The sequence below is a fragment of the Dama dama genome, chromosome 15 (genome assembly GCF_033118175.1).
Source record: "Dama dama isolate Ldn47 chromosome 15, ASM3311817v1, whole genome shotgun sequence".
Lineage (NCBI taxonomy): Eukaryota > Metazoa > Chordata > Mammalia > Artiodactyla > Cervidae > Dama > Dama dama.
The window spans coordinates 80,000,168-80,025,686 of NC_083695.1; the positions used below are offsets into that span (position 1 = coordinate 80,000,168).

At 43.4% G+C, this 25,519-nt stretch overlaps 1 protein-coding gene across 6 annotated transcripts in view; it reads left to right on the forward strand.

Moving 5' to 3' along the window:
- Positions 1–25,519, forward strand: part of CASP7 (caspase 7) — a 40,928-nt gene that overhangs the window by 9,178 nt on the left and 6,231 nt on the right. For 3 of the 6 annotated variants that reach the window (XM_061162711.1, XM_061162710.1, XM_061162709.1), the window contains exons 3-5: positions 8,838–8,921; positions 22,821–22,957; positions 23,549–23,677. In XM_061162711.1, coding sequence (XP_061018694.1) covers positions 8,838–8,921; positions 22,821–22,957; positions 23,549–23,677 — 350 coding nt within the window. The remainder of the gene's footprint in view (positions 1–8,837; positions 8,922–22,820; positions 22,958–23,548; positions 23,678–25,519) is intronic. The other 3 variants (XM_061162714.1, XM_061162713.1, XM_061162712.1) reach the window with 1 other exon arrangement.

The following is a 25,519-nucleotide window of genomic DNA, read 5'->3' on the forward strand; positions in this document are numbered from 1 at the left end:
TTTATTCACAGTTGACCCAAGCAAGTATATGTTGATAAATTGTTAGTGCTGTTAAATCATTTTTCGTAGAAATAATTATCAAATATGGGAGGGGAGGGCATATAAGAAGCTAGTTTGTGAGTAAATGGACAAATAATACTTTTTGCTAGAGTAAGAAAGAGTTTAGTATCATCGTTTTTCCCTGTCTTTCATTTTTAGAGATAAAAGTGCTGAGATACGGTGAATAAGTACATGGGATGGCAGGAGTTTTGTTATTATAATGTCACTTAATTCTTTCAATTCCTTCTCAGGTCTGTGCCAAAAATGACAACTCAATTATTTCCTTCTTCAATTGTATTGAAAATAAAGAATTGGAAATTACCTGACTTACAAAACAAATTGTTATTCAACCCTTGAGACCTTTAATTTTTTTCAGTTTCTGGGAAGTACACCAAAAAAGACTTTATTAAAACTCCTCAAATAACTATTAATTAAACCTGTTTCTGTTTTACTTAAAGGCAACTTGTTTAACCCAAAATGCTCCAATAAGATAAGATAATGAAAATCGCATTAATACGTATTTTTCAGTATCATTTTGGTGAGATGCTTTTAAGCTGTCTGCTCTATATTTATTTTTGAAAACTGGTCCTTTCTCCTAATAACCTACTCTCCTTCTTTGTTCTCCACCTGAGTTATTGACACTGTCCTTCAGCAGTCACCCAAGCCAGATGGAAAGGAGGAAAGAAGGGAGGGGCACAAAAGCCAGTGCTGGGCTTTATTTATTCACTTATTTGTAATTAAGTGTTTGCTTTGCTCTCCAAGAACTCGAGCTCAGTGATAGAGTCTTTGGGAATAGTCAGGGTGTTAAAGTCCTTAAAGGAGAGTCACACCACTCTCATTTCATCCTATCACGTGTATTTTTTAAAATATTTTTTGGTATATAATTGGATCTAAACAGCCCCGTGTGGCCCCGTATCACCCTATTTCTGATGCCATCCTCCACCCTGATCAGACTCTTGTATAAGTATTCATAACGAGCCCCTACCTCCTCCTTGAGCACACCACAATGCGAGTCAGGGAGACTCATGGACACCGATGTTTGGCTGGCCCTTTGTTCAATGATGTGGCCGCTTCTATGTCTTCTAAGATTCAGGATGGGTGTGAAGTCCACCCTTCTCTTCTGTCAGCGAGATGGGAGTTCGTAGAGGGGCGGTGGTATCGTACTTAGGCAGACCACTTTTAGGAAAAATACAAATGGAAATTCAGGGTCTGGCAATTCATTCACTTAAAAATGTCTGCATCCCTCAGAAGGTCTTTGAGTACCCTGGTTAGAGACTGCTGACTAGAAGACCCACCATCTTGCAAAAAATAGGTGTGGTCTTTGATGTGGGGTTTTTTTACCCCCATAAATTCTTTGGAAAGGTAAATAAGCCTGTATATAATCTATATTCTGGTCCACTATACCTTTTTTATGTATTAGTTTCTCAGTTTTTGCAACCCCATGGACTGTAGCCCACCAGGCTCCTCTGTCCATGGAATTCTCCAGGCAAGAATACTGGAGTGGAAAAAAAAAATACTGGAGTGAGTAACCATTCCCTGGTTCCAGGGCATCTTACCTTCTTTATAGTGTGGCTGATATTAACATTAGGCTTCATATTATCAAAATAAGTAGTAAGTACCCTTGCAAAATATTTAAATTCAATTCCATCTTCTGAACTGCTTATTTTAGTTGTATGAATTAATCCATAATTGTTGACTTACTAAACAGTATTTGAGCTACATTAAATGTCAATTTAATGTTGTCTTCATCCAGGTTGTGAAATATTAGTTGCTTATTTTCTCTGCCTTCACTCAGATCTGACCTATACCCACGTTAGATAGTATACCAGCCACCTACCAAACAGACAGTTAAAATTCAATCAAAATGTATGACAAACCCTTAAAATTTAGATTTTTTTCCTCCCTTTTTTTGTTTGATTTTTTTTGCTTTTTAGCTTTAGTAGAATAGAAGTTTCTTTCATCTAGTAAAGTATCTTTAAAATTTTAACCACTTGAGATACCATTTTGGTCACTAATTAATTATTTCATTTGTTCATTAATTTTTTAAAATTTATTTATTATTTATTTTTGGCTGTGCCGGGTCTCCTTTGGGAGGTAGATTTGGTTGCAGTGTGTGGTTTTCTCCTTGCAGTGGCTTCTCCCGTTGTGGAGCACAGACTCTAGGTATGTGGGCTTCAGTAGTTGTGGCACGCGAGCTCTGTTACTCCACCACATGTGGAATCTTCCCGGACCAGGGGTCGAACCAGTGTCCCCTGCATTGGCAGACAGATTCTTATCCATTGAGCCACCAGGGAAGTCCCATTCAGTAAATATTTACGGAGTGGCTGAGAGAACGTAAGTCCCTTGCAGCAAGTCCCATAGTTTGGTGGCAGAGCCAGGATTTGAACCTCTACTCCCCTGCCTCTCAAACCGAGCTCTCAAACACCACTCTCAGTTGCCGCCTTATGTGCCAGGTCCCGTGTTGGGCCCTGGGTTTGCAGCCGGCAAGCAGACCAACATGATCAGTGTGGTCTCTGCCTCAGACACTCACACTCTGGTAGGGAAACCATACATGGAACCAGTAACTGAAGTGTGACGGTGTCAGGAGTGGGCAGAGCAGAGATGGGGGGAGATGGGCCGAGCCGGATTTTAGAAGGACTTGTCTACGGGTCACAGAAAGGATCTGGAATTGGTTCTAAGGATGGGGAGGTCACTAAAGGGTTTAAGCCGTAGAGTGACTTGATTGATGATACCTACAGAAACCCACAAGATCACCCAAGCTGCAGCACGGAGGAGGATGCTCTGAAGAGGGGTTTGTGGGGAGAAGAAGTGGGTTAGGAGCTCCCCAGGCGGAGTGGACGGTGTAGGTGGAGCGGGACGGGGGGCCTCCAGGGCTTCTGAGAGGTAGAAGTTGTCAAATTTTGACCAAGTGGAAGGAGAAGCCAGAGAAGAGATTGACAAGGGGAGAGTGACACCTGGATCCCAGGGAGTGTTGAAGGCGGCTCGTGCCCACTGAGCCCTCTAGCCCGGCAAAGAGGTCAAGCCCTTTCTATTTCCAGTGTCGCGGGGATAGCACTGCAGCAGCATTTGCTGCCTTTCAGTTCCTCCCTGACCGTGCCTGCGGCCTGTGGCTTTGCTGACCAAAACCTCATAAGAAACTTGGATGGTACTGGGAAGACCCAGAGGAATCGGGTGGAGAGGGAGGTGGGAGAGGGGATCGGGATGGGGAATACGTGTAACTCTATGGCTGATTCATATCAATGTATGACAAAACCCACTGAAATGTTGTGAAGTAATTAGCCTCCAACTAATAAAAAAAAAAAAAAAAAAAGAACCCAGCAGGAAAAAAAAAAAAAAAGAAACTTGGATGGTGTCAGAGACCTCTTATATGATGGGGTGAAACTCCAAGTGTGATTAAGACAGGATGATCTGAAGCAAAGAGGGAGTGTCCCTCATCACACCTGGACTATGGACATTCCACACTTACCGTCTGGGCTTTATGGATTCTGACTGGGGTTGTAATTCTGTAACTGGGGTGACCTGAACACAGCACTCGATGCTGGTTGTTTCCTGAAAGTCTGACAGGTGTGTGGCAGCCCCTCCATGGTTCCCTCTGCGGAGTGTGGGGAACTTTGCATCCCTCACGCCAGAGGGGTGGGTGCAGCCTGTGGTGTGGGAGTGTTGCTGCTCTGGGTGCTCCCCGCAGCTGATGGCAGGCACCTTCCCCCTCCTGTCCCATCCGCAGCTCCCTTCTCTAGGTGTCAGAATTGCAGGAAGGTAAGGCAGTGGACTCGATGGACATGAGTTTGAGCAAGCTCCGGGAGTTGGTGATGGACAGGGAAGCCTGGCATTCTGCAGTCCATGGGGTTGCAAAGAATCGGACACGACTGAGCGACTGAACTGAACTGAAGGCAGTGGAGGGGGCAGTAGCACCCCATCTGTCTCTAATTGAGGACCCTCACCCTCCACTGGAAACTCCAAAGACTCCGGGAAACAAAAAGACCCCTCTTTTCCCCCAGAAGTCTGGCTGGGATGGATGCAGTGGCCTAGGTGGTCCCAGGCCCTTCGACTTGTCTTGGTTTTTTTTTTTTTTTTTTTTTGTCTCACTGCCACTAGATGGCATGACAGCATCGTTTTATTTCCATTTCATTGCATGCATGCTCAGTCAGTTCTGACTCTTTGCAACCCCATGGACTATAGCCTGCCAGGCTCCTCTGTCCATGAGATTTTCCAGGCAAGAATACTAGAGTCAGTTGCCATTTCCTCCTCCAGGGGAATCTTCCTAACCCAGGGATCGAACCCAGGTCTCTTGAACCATCAGGGAAGACCATTTCATTGGGCCCTGAGTAAGTGAAGTCACTCAGTCGTATCCAACTCTGTGGCCCCATGGACTGTAGCCTACCAGGCTCCTCTGTCCATGAGTAAACCAGACTATTCCTTAATTTGCATTTCTTAAAACACAAAACTTTATTAAAATGTCTTCTACTTACCTGATTACTGAAGTACACTTGGAAAAGACAGAGAACCTCAAAGTAAAAATATTTAGAATGTAAAATTTAAATTAGTAAAATATTTGGACTTAGCAACTATATTCCAATAAACTTTTTTTAATAAAAATAGAAAAAGTTCCATAAAAAATTGTTTTAAATGAGTTAGAAGTAAGTGCTGCGTGCCCTCTGTTCTGTACCTGTTAATCTAACCAACTGTGGATTGAAAATATTGGGAGAGGGGGTTCCAGAAAGTTTCAAAAAGCAAAATGGATTTGCAGAGTGCCAGCAACTATTTACACAGCATTTATATTGTTTTAGGTATTATATAAGTAACCTAAGGATAATTTAAAGTATAAGGGAGGATATGCCTATATTATATGCACACGGTGCTAAGCCGCCTCAGTCATGTTGAACTCTTTGCAACCTCCTGGATTGTAGCCCATCAGGTTCCTCTGTCCATGGGATTCTCCAGGCAAGAATACTGGAGTGGGTTGCCATTCCCTTCTCCAGGGGATCTTCCCAACCAGGGATTGAATCCCCATCTCTCAGGTCTCTTGCTTTGGCAGGCAGGTTCTTTACCACTGGTGCCACCTGGGAAGCCCTATATGCAAATACCACCCCGTTTTAAACACTTTACTTGAGCATCCAAGGATTTTGGTATCCTCAGGGGTCCCAGAACCAATCGCCCTCAGATACGAAGGGACAACTGTGTGTGTACCATCTATGTTCATTATGAGCCATCATTTTTGAACAAGACTTCGTGTCATCTGAGCACTGGAAGAAGGATCTCTCTTGATATTAACAGTAACCCTAGATCCTAGCCCAGGTTACCTGCCATCCGTGTTAACAATGTGGACCCTGCTCTGGATATAAACTCAAGTTCTTAATGAATATCTAGGCACAGCTAAAATAGCTAGTAACCGGGAATAACTGTTCACAGAATTGTAGAGTATTGGGAGCTGCATGAGGCTGGGAGAGGAAGGATGGGGGCAAGCTGGAGGAGGAGGGACTTGTCAGAGAATAGACAGGTTATGGGGGACTGGAAGAGCCTGCCTGGCGGGGGTGGAGGTGGGGCACAATGCCACAGGGGAGTGATGGTCAGGCCAGGCCGCACAGCACAGGTCTCCTTGGAGGCCCTTGAACAGGCTGAGTTTTGTCCCAGTGGCACTGCTGGAAGCCAGGGCAGATAAAAAACCAAGCCCTGCCCAGTAGCCTGGAAGATACCCCTTCCCAGCAACACTGCAGCTGAGAAATCAGAGACTCCTTTCTGAGTCTGTCCTCAAGGTCACTATTAAAGGAAATAAAAAATGCAGAAAACAGATTGCACAGGCTCTCAAACTTCCCCGGGGCCTTGGTGGAGCCGGGGGTGTCCCTGCGAGGGGTGTGTTTACCCTTCCAGTTCCTGAGTGAGGAGGGCAGGAGAAAAGGCTTGTTTTCGATGCTTGATAAACTCCCTACTTTTGAGGCTCTGGCTCAGATCCCGTGGGCTTTCCCCTCTGTGTCATCTCTGAGGTCCAACTTTTGTCCTTCCTGGAGTGTGTTTCATAAATAGCACTTGGTTGTAATTCTTCTTTCTTCTGGGCTGCAGCTTGAGTTGCTCCACCAGTAAGTGTTATATGTAAACAGGTCCCTATTTTGTTTTTAAAAAGTGCTCTTTGTGTGGTTATAAGAAAGATCCAGGTGGCCTGCCTGTTCATTTGGAGGGGGGTGGGCGAATTGGAGAAAAGCAGAAACAAAGCAGACTTTAGCTTATTCTAAGACTGTGTTCCTAATTAAGCAAAAGTCATTCAGTCATACTCGTTGATTGAAACAGACCAGGTCCAAGCACCCTGAAAGAAAAAGAACTTTAAAATATACCCAGGCAGTTTACTTTTTTTAGTAAAGGTAGCCTTCAAGTTCAGACCCTGGAATCCTGGAGGCCTGTCTCCCAATTTTTTATATAAAGAATAATCATGGTTTAATTAGTTGAAGCAGTGATGGTGTTGCTTAAAATACCAGTGCAGTGCAGAGTTGGACAACTCAGGTTCAGATTCTGGCCCTGAGTCCCACTCTAGTTGAGTAGAGTGTGAGTAACTAGAGCAAATTTTTTGGCTCTCTTGAGCCTCAGTTTCCTCATCCATGTGATAGAAATATCAATACCATCCACTGGGTTGTTGGTGAGAATTAAAGGACCTGATGAGGGAGAAATCTTAGAACCGTAATTTCAAACCAGAGAACTCCTTGAAAGGTAATTTATCCAGTTCCCCTTCTTTAATGATCAAAGCAAGTGAAGACCAGAGAGGTAAAGTCCTCTATTCACAGTCACCCAGCAAGACCAAGACCCAGGTCTAACTTGGGGTCATTGCATCAAGTGCCATCCACAAGTGCAGTGGCATCGAGCTATTCAACCATATTAATCCACCAGCGGGGCGGTTTTTTTTCTTCCACCCAAGTGGGTCAGCAAATTTAATTCTTCATTGAAACTGCTCCCTTTCTGCTTCACTTCAGCTGAGGGATGGTATACAGACAGCATTTCAACAGGGCTAGCGATGGGCTTTCTGATAAAGGGGGCCATGTGACTGTTTCAGGAGCAGCGAGCCACACCTCTGAAACATGATCAGGCAGTCTAAAACTTTGAAGCCGTAACTTCTACATGTATAGATGATTTCTCTTCTAGAAGAGAAATAACAAGCTGTAAAGTTAGCAGAAAAAGTGAGGAAGGAGTTTGGGAGAGAATGGATACATGCACATGTATGGCCAAGCCCCTTTCGTGGTTCACCTGAAACTGTCACAACATTGTTCATTGGCTATACCCCAAAACAAAATAAAAGGTTTAAAAAAAAGGGAGAAAGGGCGGTAAATAGTAATAGAACTTTTCAAACGCCGTTAGCATAGAAGTCCAGTAATAAAAAAGTCCTATGAGAATAAGACCCATTTTTTCCCAAGGGAACTTGTAGTCACAGTAAGAAATGTGCATTATGGTCTTGCATGATCAAACCCCAGCTCACTGGTGCTTAGGGCTTTCTGTCTGGCCTACAGCTGGTAAGATGACTTTGTAAACTCCGCGGCTGAAAGTGGAAAAGGTAGATGAAGTGGTTGTGAGAGAATCAAAACGGAGTGTCTGAGCTGTTCTCAGTTGTGGAGCCTGCAGCCACAATACAGATACCACTGCGTCTCCCACTTTGTTCTAGGCTATTTAAAGAGAATTCAGTCCTTCATTTCCGCTGAATGATTTTTTTTTAAGTCGTTTATCAGTTTTTATTGCCAGAGGTCTCTATTCTTTTTTAAAGGAGGAAGTTGGAAATATGGAGGCTAATAATTCTTCTCCTTAGCCTGACTTTAAACTGACTTTCTTTCCCAATATAAGTGTATACTTGCAAACGTAGTTTCAGAGCAGAAGGAATGGAGCCAGTTTTCTCTCCTTCATAAACCTGAGGATGGCAAGTGATTAGGAGGTTGGCCCAGGAGAGCAGATGTTGTAACTCGACTTCATCAGCTTCACACCTTTCATTGACTGTGACCCTGAACCAGGAAATTGAGAACAGCACTGCTGAGCTGTTTGCTTAATAATCTGGGTTTTTATGTGTTCACCTCTTCCTCATTGCATTTGGAGGAGTGAGATAGGAAAAGTGTAGTCATTTCCTGAACCATTTGCTTTTTTCAGGACCCTTGAAAAATGATTATATGCCTTATTTGAAAATTAAGATGCTTGGTATACCTCTATGGTCTTTTGTTTTATTACTTACAGTACTATCTTGAGTATCTTGATAAGGAAAAAAAATAACCTTAATGAATTTGAACTCTGATTGAACACACACTCACTTCCTACTTTCATTCACTTACATAAAATTTTACATCTTTTCGCAGTTCCTGTGTGTGCTGTTTTGCCACCTTTTTGTGCATTTGGCACTTCGGTGGGTTGCCTACATCTGCATGCTCATCACTTTAAATAGCTGTGTAGTATTTTATTCTCCCTATCCTCTGTCCCCTGCTCGGCCATTGCCCCATTGTTTCTAGTTTTTCGCTCTTAAAGATGGTGCTGCTGGCTGCATCTTCGTGGAAGTATGTGGGTTTTCCCTTGGGCCCCCAAGTTCCTGGAAAGTCACTTTTTCTCTAGGGAGCCGTCCGGGAATAGGGAGGAGGCAGCCACGTGGAGCGTGGGCATTTCTGCCGGTCAGCAGAGAAGGGGGAGGCCAGTGTGATGTTCCCAGCCCCAGTGTGAATGGTCCTATGGAAAAGTCCAGCGTGCAGTTCACTGCTGATTCAGTCACAGGCCTTCAGGGCCGGGCGGACTGTGCCAGTCTCCTGCCCCTGCTGAGCTCCGAGCATGTTGAGTTTTTATTATTTCAGGGAAGAAGGAAACTCGCTGCCGGTCATCGCAGGGCGAAGCGTAGTTCTGATGCAGAGAGGGGTGCTTTCGGATGGAGACATGAGGTACCACCTTCACTCTTTTCCTTCCTCTCGGTCTTGTTCTGTGCCTTGGTGTATCCCAACTGCTGGGGGTGCCCTCTCCTTAAATCTTGAAACCATGAATGAATCATCGCAAAAATGTTTAGACAAAGCAGCTATGAAAACCGGAGCTCTGGTTCCGATTGGAGCAGCCCTAGGGAATTGTGTGCCTGGTGGTGTGTTTACTTTCGTGTTGATGAATGTCTGCAAACAGAGCTACTGGGAATCCTATTCATGGAGACACTTTAGAAAATAAATAGGAGCGGGTTTGGGTGCTTATATATTCCCTTCCAAATATAGAAAGGTAAAATTCACATTTTGAGCAGCCTAGGGGATCTGTAAGAAGATAAAACCTGGATTTATTCACTCCGGTGATGGGGAAAATTATACTTGTGCCGAGTGTATTATAAAAATTTATTGTGCGCCTTCTGAGGTTTTTTTACTTCTTTGTAAAGTAGGCACGGTATTTTTATCCTATAATGTTTTCTGGTATGAGTGACTGTGGATTTTTCAAGGAAGTCTTTTTGTATAAATAACCATCGGAGCTTGGTTGTAATTCTTTGTCTCTTGATGTTGCTGAAATGACTGAGTTAGCCATGCACTGTGAAATTTGAGGTTCTAAAAAATGGCTCTCAATCTAAGAGGTTAGAATTACCTAGTTCCTTCCTGATAATCAATGCTAGCATTAGCTGTGTTCCTAGCAGAGATTTGAGCTTACTGGAATGCATCTGGGAGTTGAAAATAGTGGTCCTTCCCCATATGAGCGAGGAACTACATCAGCAGGCAACATGAAGGATGGTGAGGAAGCACCGTAGTCAACCAGCCTGCTTCTGTAAATTAGCTGCTCATTGTACCTGAGTGCACACTTGAGCGCATTTCCTAAGTCAGTCCTTCTGCTGGGCCTTCGTGGCTCTTGTGATCTTGCTTGTCTGGCCCCAATTAAGCATGGTGATTTTGTGGTCAGATTTGTTTTTTTTAAATCTGCAGCCAATTGTGTAACACATGAGCTTTTAAGAGGATTTTGGAACTTTTAATTCACTGGTTTATGAGAGCCTTGCAGGGTTCAAAACCAGAATCCAGTGTTTCTCCTCGGCGCAATAATCTTGGCCAGTGTGTTCAGAATGTAGAAAGGTCAAGTTAGAGACTAAGTTTATCAGCACAAAATCAGCAAAGGGAGGGGACAGAATGGGGCCTGGGGAGGGTAGAATGGGAAGGCATAGAATCTGGCTTTGAAAGTACCCTGGCTGGTCTTTATTTGTTACATCCTTCCATACCTCTCATTTGTACTTTGTAGAACAAATGTGGGTAATGATTATTAACAGACTTCTTAAAGCATTAAACACTATTGAAAAATATTAATGGAACAACAAGGCCCTAATGTAGAGCACAGGGGACTGTATTCAGTATCGTGTGATAAACCATAATGGGAGAACATATGAAAAAAAGAATATATATATTCAGATATGTGTATCTGAATCACTTTGCTGCACAACTTTGTATATCAACTATAGTTGAAAAAAATAAATTTTAAAAATGTATCAGTGATCCTTGTTCCTGATGACTTGGGGGATATCTGAAGTGGTTCCTCCACCATTTATGCCATTTGTCAGATTCAGGAGAAAGGCTGGTTTCCATTGATCTGGACTGGAGCAAAGTGCAGGCATCCACTTCTTGGGGTCTGTGTAATAGCCGTTTTCACATGTGCTAGCATCTCCGGCAGAAAAGCTCAATGAACCTTAGAGGAAAAGAACAGCCACTTTTAGAAAATCTTATCTTTGGGGGAGGATCGTCAGCTTTAGAAGTTTTTAATCTGGATCCTTGAAAGCTTTTTATCACCCTGTCCATTCCCTCCCTGGCCCCCACCCTTGGAGAACCTGCGCTGCTGAGGTGTGGACCAGACCACGTTCATCTCTGTGCACTTGGCTGATGGATTGATACCATCTCTTTGGAGCTTTTGAGGGTCTTATGATTCTGTCCAGCAGCAGTTGTTTATCTAACAATCTGCTTGGCTCTGGCCATTGATCTCCAGACAGTAACTTTATGAGCTGCTAACGCTGGGATAGCAGAGCTCCCCTCCCCACACTCTGCTGATATGAGTTATGGGGCCACCAAGGCAATGCTGGAGACTCGCTCAAACATTGTGCAAACAAGGGCACATCAGGATGACCTTGCTTGCAAAGAGGCGTTTCCTGGAAGTGTCTTGGTTGTTGCTGTTAATTTCGGTTTAATGTTCAGCTCAGCTGTCACCTCTGTCACCTTGCAGATTTCGTGGAGAGCCATAAATCCCACATGTGACCCTAAATATAACCATGCTGCTGACCCAGGGTGCCTTCCACAAGACCGTGCTCCCCGAGGCATATCTCGTGTGACCTTCTGGCCCAGAGCTAAGGGGCCCAAAGGCTGCAGCCCTGTGAAGAGTGGCATTTGATAGGGTGGACAAGCTGGTGCTTCCTACCTTGTTTAGGAGGGAGAGGGACTGGTCTACCCTCCAGGACTGAGACCTCTGCTTCCACTGGCTCTGGAAGTAACCAAGAGGCTTGAAGCAAGAGCAGAGACAGGAGTGAAAGGTCAGGGTCAAGAGGGCCCAGACTGCAAGGCCCTCAGGCTTCAGAGGGTGTGACTATCTCCAAGAAAACACCCAGGCCTGGGGACCGGAGCCTGGATCTAGGGCGAAGCCTGGGAATCTGTTTTAACAGAGAAACCCTGGAATAAGGTGTTAGACCACAGAATAAACCTGGGCACTGCCACTGTCTAGCTTTGTGATCTTGGACAAGTTAATGCAATCTGTTCTATGAGTTACGGGGTTAATGCCTCATTGAGTTATTGTAAAGATTACATGAGATATAATATGTAAAGCAGCAAGTGTTCAAAAAGTGGTACTTAGAACTGTATTTATTATTGTTGTTACTGTTGATGCTTAGAAGAGCAAGAAGTTTAGAAAGTTAGGGAAAGAGGTGAAATTGCAGTAGAAAACAGAAAAATGGGGTGTTTGGGGACGTCTCTCAATAGTTTGCACAAAAAAAGTATGAATCCAAAAATTTCAAAAAGGTAATGTTCAAAACAGACCTGATCTTGAAATTCATTTGCAGCAAGTGATTTTTAACTAGTAAATAATAACTTTTAAAAATCTTTGAATAGTTAACTTATTCATAGATACAAAAAGAGATATACAGTCAAAATTCTTCCTCCTTCCTACTGTCCTACCCTTGGCCCCTGGAACACAGGTAATCACTTTTGACGCTACTTAATAAATAACATGGGCTTCCCAGGTGGTACTAGTGGTAAAGAGCCCACCTGTCATTGCAGGAGATGGAGAGGTAAGAGACTCAGTTTGGATCCCTGGATTGGGAGGATCCCCTGGAGGAGGGTGTGGCAACGGACTCCGTATTTCTGCTTGGAGAATCCCACGGACAGAGGAGCCTGGCAGGCTATGGTCCATAGGGTCACAAAGAGTCGGATGTGACTAAAGAGACTTGACAGGCACGCATGTGATAAGTAACATTCGTAATAATAATGACATTTATTTACAGCTTACTACATGCCAAACACAGTTCTAAGTGCTTTGTGGGTATTAACTTGTTTACTAGCTTTGAGGCAGAGGCTGTTACTGTTCTTTTTACAAATGAGGAAACTGAAGCTCAGAGAGGTTAGGCTAAGTAACTTGCCCAGGATCGTTCAGCAATGTGCTGGAGCAGAGTTTCAAACCCAGGCAGTCCAGTCCCAGAATCTGTGGATTTATCCTTTGTATCATCCTACAGGAGTCTCTTTATGCAAATCCAAGTGAGATACTAATTTTTCCTGACAGGTAGCACAGTGTTCTCACTGTTCTTCTGCTTTGTTTTGCTCTTCAGTTAATGCTACTTATTGGAAATCATGCAACAGCAAGACAGACAGAGCCTCCCCATTATTTTTTAACAATACCGTTTGGTTTGGATTCAAGACCTTCTCTTTTAGAGTCCATCCAGGAAGTATAGACCGAATTGGATCTTGATACTTGCCCTGCTGGTTATTATAAGAGGGAGTGGCTAACTGAATAAACTTAGGTCTGCCAGCCAGGTCTTTTCATAGAGGCTTGCTATTATTAAGTTTCAGAATTGGAAATGGGAACCGTGGGAGGGAAAAAAATAATGGAAGAGAACTTCTCCAAAAGTATTTCCAAACAGTGTTAGGTGTCAGACACAAAAGAGAAACTTGAGCACAGTGATTGTCCGGTGTCCTGCGGAATCAGCGCCTGGGGCTCCCTAACATAAGCCCCTCTCAGGAATCAGTCCCCTTCCTATGTGTGAGGCTGGCCCAGTTCATGTCTCTGCCACAGCCTGGCAGCAGTAATGGGCAGAGTGGGAAAGATGGCGCAAGAAGGAGAATGGGGTGGAAGGGAGCTAGATAATCCCCAGGAAGAGGGACCCTGAAGCCTCACAACTAGCAGGTGGTAGACTCTAGTCTCTTAGACTCTTTCTTGCAGAATATATCCATAGGCGACAGTCTGTAGTCCACTTGGGTTTTGTTTGTTTGTTTTTGGTTTTTCCTTTTTGTTGCTTTTGGCTGGGCTGGGTCTTCATTGCTCTAGGCAGACTTTCTCTACTTGTGGCAAGTGAGGGCTTCTCTCTAGTTGCAGGGCAAGGGCTTCTCATTGCATGGCTTCTCTTGTTGCAGAGCACAGGCTCTAAGTGTGTAGGCTCAGTAGTCATGGCACACGGGCTTAGTTTCTCCAAGGAGGCATGTGGAATCTCCCCCGAGGAGGGATCGAACCCATGTCCTTTGCATCAGCCAGCCGATTCTTAACCACTGGACCACCAGGAAAGTCCAGTCCAGTTGGTTTCTTCCTGGCTCTTTTCCCCTGGTGACTTCTCAACAATCGTTTCCTCCTCTTGCTTGTCTCTTGTTACATACGTTAAACTAATTGTCAGGGTTTGCTTCCCCAGACTTAAGCTACAGGTGGAGTTTTCTCAAAGCCTGCGCCTCTTAGCAAGATAAACTTGATGGGATTGAGTTGATAATCACTCTCTGATGCACATCTTTCGTAGAGAAAGACCTGGGTTTCATTTTAACAAAAACCTATTTGGGTTAGAAGGGAAAATGAATACGGACTGACTCAAATCCGGAAGGAGGAAGCAGATATGAAGTTCATTTTGAAAATGAGATTTCAGTTTAGGGGAAGAATGTTGTTGTTCTTGTTCAATCGCTAAGTCGTGTCTGACTCTTTGTGACCCCATGGACTGCAGCGCTCCGGGCCTGCCTGTCCCTCACTGTCTCCTGGAGTTTGCCCAAGTTCATGTCCATTGAATCAGTGATGCTATCCAATCATTTCATCCTCTGCTGCCCTCTTCTCCTTTTGCCTTCAGTCTTTCCCAGCATCAGGGTCTTTTCCAACAAGTCAGCTGTTTGCATCAGTTGGCCAGATTATTGAAGCTTCAGCCTCAGCATCAGTCCTTCCAATGAGTATTCAGGGTTATTTCCTTTAGGATTGACTGATTTGATCTCCTTGCAATCCAAGGGACTCTCCAAGAGTCTTCTCCAACACCACAATTGGAAAGCAACAATTCAGCGCTCAGCCTTCTTTTTGGGGAAAGAGTAAGAAAGGGAAGTTGTCCTTACCTCCCTTAAGATATTTAATCGGGATGAGAATCACATTTCATATTCATTTTTAAAGTACTTTTTAGAACCATGGAAAGTATTTTCTTTAAAGTGTGTATCTTTACATGCACACTTTTGTGTTCCTATTTTTAAAACAGTTTATTTTCCAAATTCTGTTCTGATAGAAACTGAGTCCTTTTCTTTAATGTAACTTATAGCTGAGCCTGTTTTTCCTATGTTTTTTTGTTTTTGGCTGTGCTGTGGCTTACAGGATCTTAGTTCTCTGACCAGGGATCAAACCCTTTGCCCTCAGCATGGATAGTGTAGAGTCCTAACCAGTGGATGGCCAGGGAATCCCCAGAGCCTGTGTTTCTTATAAAAGATACTTGCTGGTGTAGTTTTGCTTATCACCACTGAGGTTGGGTTAATGGCAGCCTAAAGATATCACAGCTTGTTTATTATTTGGATATCACTGTACAAATTGCTGGAAAATAATCTATATTTCAGAAAACAGTAAAATTTTATCTCTTAAAGGACTTAAATGTGGCCTCCAGCCTGTCAGACTTAATGCTCCTCTTGTTAGCGTCTTTGTTGTTTAGTGGCTAGGTCATGTCTAACTGTTTTGCGACCCCGTGGACTGTGGCCATAAATTAGCTAAAGACCTGTCAGGAGTCAGTGAGAAAATGCAGATATGAGAGTTTTATCAAGATAGCAGCCCATAAGAAATACTGACAGATGCTAATTATTGTTATATTACATATAAAATGGGTGTGATTATACCCCATCCTTCTACCTCAGAGGTGTCAGTTGAAGACCAGAGACTCTGTAAATGTATGGAATATGGTGTAGATATTTTAACTTGCCCAGAGAACACCATCCGTGGAGGTCATTGACACAGTGGCAATAAGGAAGCCAGTCCTGCTCCTCCCCAAATGGGGTGTCCTTGACCAGTACAGAAACACTTTTGCTGACACTCATCTCTGAGCTTTTATGGAGCCCTTAGAGTGGGAGAAGACTCCACGGGAAGACCTGCTGTCACCGAAACTCCCCACTGTTTTGTGACAGTCCCAGAGGCCCCAGGGAATTCAAGAGAGGAAGCTGATGTTCTGTGAAAGCAGAGACTCACCGACCCAGGGCACACGGGATAATGCAGACCTCTGTCTGACCCCAGGTCCAGGGCTCTTTTGTACTGCCTCTCTGGGGGAAATTGTTTAGTCGCTCAGTCGTATCCAACTCTTTGTGACCCCATGGACTGTAGCCCACCAGGCTCCTCTGTTCATGGGATTCTCCAGGCAAGAATACTGGAGTGGGTTGCCATTTCCTTCTCCGGGGAATCTTCCCGACCCAGGTATTGAAGCCGTGTCTCGTGCATTGAAGACAGATTCTTTACCACTGAGCCACCAGGGAAGCCCTGGGGGAAGTAGGATGAAGGAAAATTGGCATCACCCCTGTAAACAGACAGGAAACAAAGGAGAGGGAGTCTTTAGAAGGTAGGAGACCAGACCGAGGACGTTTCTCTTTGAGAAATAAAATGATACAACACAAGAAATTTGACCTTATAAAAGTAGAAGATAAAGTCACGTTGAAGCTGAAAACAGCAATAAGGAATCTGAATGTTGAACTTACACAACTCATCTGTAATCTGGGCCAAAGTAGGAGGGGAAAGGCCACCTCCTTTCACATTCTGATAAACTCAGATAACACTGAATGAAAACTCAGAGTAAAGGACCCTTGGACCAGGGAACAAGCTCAGCTTTTACTTTCATTTTACTTATTCCAACTTTTTAAAAAATTTGTTTTAATATGAACCATTTTTAAAGTCTTTATTGAATTTGCTACAGCATTGCTTCTGTTTTAAGTTTTGGGTTTTGGCCGCAAGGCATTTGGGAGCTTAGATCCCTGACCAGGAATCGAAACCTCATCCCCTGCATTAAAGGTAGTCTTAACCACAAAGAAGCTCCTTCTTCCAACTTTTGATCAAGCTTTGGGAGAGTGGTGGACACATCACTCTGTAACAAATACCCAAGGGCGTAGGACTCTGGAACTCTGACTTGAAGGAGAAGACCTGGGATGGTCCCACTCCGCCAATCACTACTTGGGTGACCTTGGACAACTCCCTGCCTGTCTGTGGACCTCAGTTTCCATGTCCGCCAAATGAGCAAACAAAACCTGATTCATTCATTCATATGACATTTTTAAAATCCTGATTGTGCCAACTAAAACCTTTCTTGCAGTATTTAGTAGAAGTGGCAGGAGTGGATATATTTGACTTTTTCCTGATCTCAAGTGGGAAGCATTCAGCCTTTCATTATTAAGTATGTCATGAAAATTCAGTTAATTATCAAGTCAGAAAAAAACAGGAATTTTGGAACTTGAGAATTGTACTCCGGGAAGCAGAGTCACAGAAAGCTCTGAGAACTGCTCTACCTGTTAGTCAAAGGCATGATTATATACATTTTTGAGACACAGGATTGTACATCGAAATTGCATACTGGGGGTTTTGGTGGTCCAGTGGTGAAGAATTCATCTTGCAATTCATAGGACACGAGTTCAATCCCTAGTCGAGGAACTAAAGTCCCATGTGCCGTGGAACACCTAAGTTCTTACCCTACAACTACTGACCCTGCGTGCCTCAACAAAGATTCCACGTGCCACAACTAAGACCCAAAGCAGCCAAATAAATAACTTAATTTTTTTTAAAAATGACATACTGGTATTTCACATGAAGTTCACCAAAGACACATAGTCCAGGTAAGCACATGCAAAGCCAGCAGCAAGTCACCATGACCCCCCGCAGAGTCAGGAAAGAATGCTATATACATTGCTAGCATCAGAAGAAAAAAGAAATATTGATCTTTGCAGCTGAGCAGGCAGCCCCATCCTATAAGAGCCCTGGTTAATGTATAATGCAGAGGCTTACTGCACATTAGGAAGCGGAGGGAGGCCCAAACAAACACAGAGTTTGTGTTTAATTTTTTCATGCCCTGCCTAAAAATAAAAATTTTATTTCATTAAGTATGATATTAGCAATGGGTTTTTCATAGATGCCCTTTGCAGGCTGAGTTAGTTCCATTGTAATCCTAATCTAATTATCATTTTTCTCATAGCAGGGTGTTCAGTTTAGTTCACTCACTCAGTCATGTCCAACTCTTTAAGACCCCATGGACTGCAGCACGCCAGGCTTCCCTGTCCATCACCATCTACCGGAGCGTGCTCAAACTCATATCCCTTGAGTCGATGATGCCATCCAACTGTCTCATCCTCTGTCATCCCCTTCTCCTCCCACCTTCAATCTTTCCAGCATCAGGGTCTTTTCCAGTGAGTCAATTCTTCACATCAGGTGGCCAAAGTATTGGAGTTTTGGCTTCAGTATCAATCCTTCCAGAGAACATTCAGGACTGATTTCCTTCGGGACTGACTGGTTAGAAGTCTGTCACTGTTTCCATTGTTTCTGCATCTATTTGCCATGAAGTGATGGGACCAGATGTGATGATCTTAGTTTTCTGAATGTTGAGTTTTAAGCCAACTTTTTCACTCTCCTCTTTCACTTTCATCTAGAGGCTCTTTAGTTCTTCTTTATTTTCTGCCATAAGAGTGGTGTCATCTGCATATCTGAGGTTATTGATATTTCTCCCAGCAATCTTGATTCCAGCTTGTGCTTCATTCAGCCCAGCATTTCGCATAATGTATTCTGCATATAAGTTAAATAAACAGGGTGGCAACATACAGGCTTGACGTACTCCTTTCCCAATTTGGAACCAATCTATTGCTCCATTTCCAGTTCTAACTGTTGCTTCTTGACCTACATAGAGATTTCTCAGGAGGCAGGTAAGGTGGTCTAGTATTCCCATCTCTTTAAGAGTTTTTCACTTTGTTGTGATCCACAGAGTCAAAGACTTTAGTGTAGTCAATAAAGCAGAAATAGATGTTTTTCTGGAACTCTTTGGCTTTTTTGATGATCCAGAGGATGTTGGCAATTTGATCTCTGGTTCCTCTGCCTTTTCTAAATACAGCTTGAACATCTGGAAGTTCACAGTTCATGTACTGTTGAAGTCTGGCTTGGAGAATTTTTTTTGCTAGCATGTGAGATGAGTGCAATAGTGCGGTAGTTTGAGCATTCTTTGGCATTGCCTTTCTTTGAGATTGGAATGAAAACTGACCTTTTCCAGTCGTGTGGTCACTGCTGAGTTTTTCAAATTTGCTAGCATACTGAGTGCAGCACTTTAACAGCATCATCTTTTAGGATTTGAAAAAGCTTAATTGGAATTCCATCACCTCCAATAGCTTTGTTCATAGTGATGCTTCCTAAGGCCCATTTGACTTCTCATTCCAAGATGTCTGGTTCCAGGTGAGTGATCACACCGTCCTGGTTATCTGGTTCATGAAGATCTTTTTTGTACAGTTCTGTGTATTCTTGCCACCTCACCTTAATGTCTTCTGCTTCTGTTAGGTTCATACCATTTCTGTCCGTTACTGTGCCTATCTTTGCATGAAATGTTCCCTTGGTATCTCTCATTTTCTTGAAGAGATCTCTAGTCTTTCCCACTCTATTGTTTTCCTCTATTTCTTTGCATTGATCACTGAGGAAGGCTTTTTTTTATCTCTCCTTGCTTTTCTTTGGAACTCTGTGTTCAAATGGATGTATCTTTCCTTTTCTCCTTTGCCTTTCACTTCTCTTCTTTTCTCAGCTATTTGTAAGGCATCCTCAGACAACCATTTTGCCTTTTTGTATTTCTTTTTCTTGGGGATGGTCTTGATCACTACCTCCTGTACAGTGTCACGAACCTCCATCCATAGTTCTTCTGGCACTCTGTCAGATCTAATCCCTTGAATCTATTTCTAACTTCCACTGTATAATCATAAGGGATTTCATTTAGATCATACCTGAATGGTCTAGTGGTTTTCCCTACTTTATTCAATTTAAGTCTGAATTTGGCAATAAGGAGTTCATGATCTGAGCCACAGTCAGCTCCTGGTCTTGTTTTTGCTGACTGTATAGAGCTTCTCCATCTTTGGCTGCAAAGAATACAATCAATCTGATTTCAGTGTCGACCATCTGGTGATGTCCATGTGTAGAGTCTTCTCTCGTGTTGTTGGAAGAGGGTGTTTGCTCTGACCAGTGTGTTCTCTTGGCAAAACTCTGTTAGCTTTTGCCCTGCTTCATTTTGTACTGCAAGGCCAAATTTGCCTGTTACTCTAGGTATTTCTTGACTTTCTACTTTTGCATTCCAGTCCCCTATAATGAAAAGGACATCTTCTTTGGGTGTTAGTTCTTGAAATTCTTGTAGGTCTTCATAGGACCGTTCACCTTCAGCTTCTTCAGCATTACTGGCTGGGGCATAGACTTGGATTACCGTGATACTGAATGGTTTGCCTTAGAAAGGACAGGGATCATTCTGTCATTTTTGAGATTGCATCCAAGTACTGCATTTTGTACTCTTTTGTTGATTATGAGGGCTGCTCCATTTCTTCTGAGGGATTCTTACCTCCATCATAGTTTGGCCTCAGGTCAAAGAAACAAGGGAGGGAACACAACCCTGCCCATCAACAGAAAATTGGATTAAAGATTTACTAAGCATGGCCCTGCCATCACAGTAAGACCCAGTTTCCCCCTCAGTCAGTCTCTCCCATTAGGAAGCTTCCATAAGCTTCTTATCCTTATCCTTCAGAGGGCAGACAGAATGAAAACCACAGTCACAGAAAACCAATCAAACTGATCACATGGACCACAGCCTTGTCTAACTCAATGAAACTATGAGCCATGCCATGTAGGGCCACCCAAGACAGACAGGTCATGGTGGAGAGTTCTGACAAAACATGGTCCACTGGAGAAGGGAATGGCAAAGCACTTCAGTATTCTTGCCTTGAGAACTCCATGAACAGTATGAAAAGGTAAAAAGATAAGACGCTGAAAGATGAACTCCCCAGGTTGGCTGGTGCCCAATATGCTACTTGAGATCAGTGGAGAAATAACTCCAGAAAAAATGAAGAGATGGAGCAAAAGCAAAAACAACACCCAGTTGTGGATGTGACTGATGATGGAAGTAAAGTCCGATGCTATAAAGAACAATATGCATAGGAACCTGGAATGTTCGGGGTATGAATCAAGGTCAATTGGAAGTGGTCAAACAGGAGATGGCAGGAGTGAACATTGACATTTTAAGAATCAGCAAACTAAAATGGACTGGAGTGGGTGAATTTAACTCAGCAGGGTATTGGGTTTTGTCAAATGCTTTTTTGCACCAACTGAGTTTATCACATAGGTTTTGTCCTTTATTCTGTTAATATGATGGGTTACATAGATTGATTTTTGGATGTTAAATTGACCTTGTGTTCATGGGATCAATCATACTTGGTCATGGTGTATAATCCTATTTATAGATTGCGGAATTGGCTTGTAAGATTTCATCAAGGATTTTTGCATCTATATTCATGAAGGATATTGATCTGTAGCTTACAGCAAAATATTTATTGAGCAACTTACAAGCCAGGCATTGTTCTAGGTATTGGGGATTCTGCAATTTTTCAGAAGAGATTTTATTTTCAGAATATATATATATGATAAATATGTATATATATATGATAAATATGTATATATATATGATAACATATATATATTTTCTCTCATGGGATTTACATTCGGGTGGGTGACTAGCGATGCAGCTCCCCACTCACATCTGATGTTTTTTTTCCTCTACTCTCTCGACAATGCCCCAGGTTCCAGCTTCAGTGCCTGTGTGCCTGACTCTTAGAAAACTGAATGGTCAGTGTCTGGAGATCGGAAGGGGCCTACTTTCCATTTTAAGTTACTGTTCCTTTTTCCCCCTTTAATGGAAATGTTAACTGAATGATAACATCCATACTGAGAAGGGCACACACTTATGTACCCTTTTGCGTCTAGGTCCTTTCACTCAGCATTATCTGTTTGAGATGCATCCACCTGACTCTGTGTTGTCATAGTTTATTCATCTCGTTCTTGTAGGCATGTGTTTTAATGCACTCTGTTCATCATCATCACAGATCATGTATTTTTTTTTTTTTTTTACAAACTGAAGGCTTGTGACAAACCCTACGTTGTCAGATGATGGTTAGGATATTTTAGCAGTTTTTTAAATTACTTATTAATTTATTTGGCGGTGCCAAGTGTTAGTTGCAGCACGTGGATCTTCAGTCTTCACTGCGGCATGCAGGATCTTCTGTTGTGGCATATGGGATCAGACCCAGGCCCCCAGCATTTGGGAGAGACTTAGACATTAGACCCGGAGAAGTCAATGGCACCCCACTCCAGTACTCTTGCCTGGAAAATTCCATGGACGGAGGAGCCTGGTGGGCTGCAGTCCATGGGGTCGCGAAGAGTCAGACATGACTGAGCGACTTCACTTTCACTTTTCACTTTTATGCATTGGAGAAGGAAATGGCAACCCACTCCAGTGTTCTTACCTGGAGAATCCCAGGGATGGGGTCGCACAGAGTCGGACACCACTGAAGTGACTTAGCAGCAGCAGTAGCAGTAGGCATTAGATCACCAGGGAAGTCAGCAAGAAAGTACTTTTTAATAAAAGTATACCTACATTTTTTTTAAGAAATAATGCTGTTGCATACAGTAGACTACAGTATAGTATAAACATAACTTTTATATACACTGGGAAACAAAAAAAATAAAATCATCTGACTCACTTTATTGTAATAATTGCTTGATTGCAGTGGTCTGAACCCACATCTCTGTGTCTGTAGTATTGCACTAGATGAATATCCCACAGTTAGTCCATTCTGCTGTAAATGGACATTAGGATTACTCCCTGTTTGGGCTGTTACTGAACAGTCCTGCTGTGCATATGCGTGGTGGCTCTGTCCTTACGCAAACATCTGCTCTCCTTTGGGCTGGATACCCAGGAGTGGAATGGGTCTCTCAAAGGATATGTTTAAGTTCAGTTTTAGTAGATTCTGCCAGTTTCCACAGAGGGATGTACGAAGTGGGCTCCCCCAGCAACAGATAGTAACTCCAGGAGCCAAACACCCTGTAGTACTCTCAGGTATTGTCACCAACACCCTGTAGCACTTGTAAGGAATGTACTGTTATCACATTATGATTTCAGTTGGCATTTCTGTAGCATCTAATGAAATTAAGCAGGAGATCCTATTCATTTTAAATATGACAGTTAAACAGAACAATTTGTCTACCCCAGGTCTTTTTTTTCCCACAGACATCGCAGCTTTCTTAGGTATCCCTTTTATGCTAGTAGTAAAATCAAGAGGTCATTACTGTCTTGACATCTTTGATAGCCCCTGACTGGCTTTATATTTCCCTAGTAAGAAGAAGAAAAATGACTCAGGGAAATCAGTCAACACCCCCCGGGACCGAGTGCCTACATATCAGTATAACATGAATTTTGAGAAGGTGGGCAAATGCATCATCATAAACAACAAGAACTTCGACAGAATAACAGGTGGGTGCTGGGGGCATGGGCTCAGCTCTTCCGTTCCCTTCCACTTTCTTCAGCTTCATTCAGACTTATATGATGCATTTGTCAGAAGACCTCTATGTCTACCTGCTATAGCAGACAGCCCCTCTGCAGGTGGTGTCCCGTGTTCAGGAGAGAGGGATGAGGGGAAACTGGGAACTTTCAGTTTGAGAGTCCCATCATGTGGATTAGCAGATGTGGGACGTGGACCAAAGGACTCAGAGGGTGAAGCAGGGGGGCGGGCTGTTTGGCGTTGGCTGAGCCAGGTGATGGGGCTTCCCAGGTGGTGCTAGTGGTAAAGAATCTGCCTGCCAATGCAGGAGCCACCGGAGACACAGGTTTGATCCCTGGATGGGGAAGATCCCCTGGAGGAGGAAATGGCAATCCACTCCAATATTCTTGCCTGGAGAGTCCTCATGGACAGAGATGCCTGGTGGGCTGCAGGCCATGGGGTAGCAAAGAGTCGGACCTGACTGAGCCGCATGAAGAGGCTTACCTTTTTTTTTGGGGGGGGGGGGGTGCTCACCTTTTGTGTATGTGGCGGCCATCGGTGAAGTCGGCGCTTGATCCCCACAGGAATGGGTGTCCGCAACGGCACAGACAAAGATGCAGAGGCTCTTTTCAAGTGCTTCCGGAGTCTGGGTTTCGATGTGTCTGTCTATAACGACTGCTCTTGTGCCAAGATGCAAGATCTGCTGAAAAAAGGTATGCCCATGCCCCTCCTCCTTCAGTCATCTTCCTGCTCCCGAGTGGAGCAGGGCCCCACCTGGTCTAAGAAGCTGCCTTCACATGACGGGGGGAAGGATCTCAGCATGGGAAGCCTTCCCTTCCTCCAGGTGACTCCATACCTGTCTCCAGGACACCTGTCTCTCTCGGTAAACTTAGATTTCCCCCTAAAAGAAGGAAAGCAGCTTACCTCACAGCAATAGGTTCTATAGCTACAAAACAGTCTCAATTTCAAAAGGCTAATTCCTAGGAAAGTAGCAAATCTTACCTTTCTGTCCAGAACAGACTTTAAGTATAAATTTTCACTGGTGACAGATAGAGAATAATAATCCCCATATACTTCAGAACTACCTTATTTCTTAGACAACACATTCACAGAATTGCTTCTTTAGATCTTTAATGGAACCCCTGCTGCGTTGGCCAACAACATCATCATGCCCATTTCATAAATGTAGGGATAGAGCTTTAGAGAGAGAATAAGGGTCATACTGAAGGCAGTTAGGAGGAGCAGAACCAAAACTCAAGCATTAACTAGTTCCAGAGCAATTATGTTTTCTATTACCCCATACCTATCTAGTGGAAGCTACCTATGATATTCTCACATTTAGAGCAAATAATTGAAAGTAACACTCTCCCAACCTGTTAGACAGTGACGTGTGGGCAGAGGGTAGACAGTTTCAAACACTGCTGCTTTTCTTAGATGTGCAGCTAAACAAGAAAAAGATCCTTCCCCCCACCTTATAACACTCTCTTAAGTACCCCTCTCTTACATTTTTAAAAACCAGGCATCTTTTCCTTACTTCTTCAAACAAGGATCTTAAGAGCCGACCTTCTGTACCCTAGTAGGCCACATGGTAGAACAGACTGGAAATCACAAGTCTATGTTTGGGGTCTAGTCCAAGCTTGAGCAGCTGGGTGAGCAAGGCAGGGTGTCTGTGCCCTCCTGGTTTTTTGCTTTCCTGAAATGCGGATCATGATATAGCAAGTCCTGCTTCTTGGGGGTGCAATTAGCATTAGCTGAGGGAAAGCTTGTGAGCATGATTTGAGAAAGATAATGTCCTATACAGATGTAACGACTTGTCCCAATGGTAGTTTCTGTTCTTATGAAAAGTGAGTTTTACTGGGACTTCCCTGGAGGTCAGGTGGCTAAGACTGCATGCTCCCAAAGCAGGGGGCCCAGCTTCGATCCCTGGTCAGGGGATTATTTCCCACATGCCACAACTAAGTCTTTATATGCCACAGCTAGAAAACTCCCACATTCCACAAGGAAGATCGAAGATCCACATACTGCTACTAGGATTTCACACAGCCAAATAAGTAAATAAAAATAAATATTTTTTAAAAAGCAGATTATTCTACCTGAGCCCAGGTCATGTCAAGATCACAGAATTCTCATTTATTGTCCTATCAAAATAGCAAGGTGGTGATTTCTCTTGACAGGGCAAAGTTCTAGGACATCTCTGAGATGCCATTTTTTATCAGTGAAATAAAAATAAATGAGGCCTACTTCAAGGGGCTCTTGTAGAGGTTAAGTAAGATAACTCGGGCAAAGTACCTAGATCACTGCTGCAGTAGGTGTTCAGGAAATTCTTTTACTACTGTTATTTTTTTGGCCACATCACAGCTTGTGGAATTTTAGCTCCCCAACCAGGAATCAAACCCAGGCCCTCAGCAGTCAGAGCATGGAGTCCTAACCACTCAACTGCCGGGGAATTAAGAAATTCTAAATCTTACTCTTCTCTCATCACTGATGAAGAGAAGAGAAGAAGAAAGGTTATAGTACATAGTTCTAGCTAGCTAGCTAGTTAGAACCATGGAACC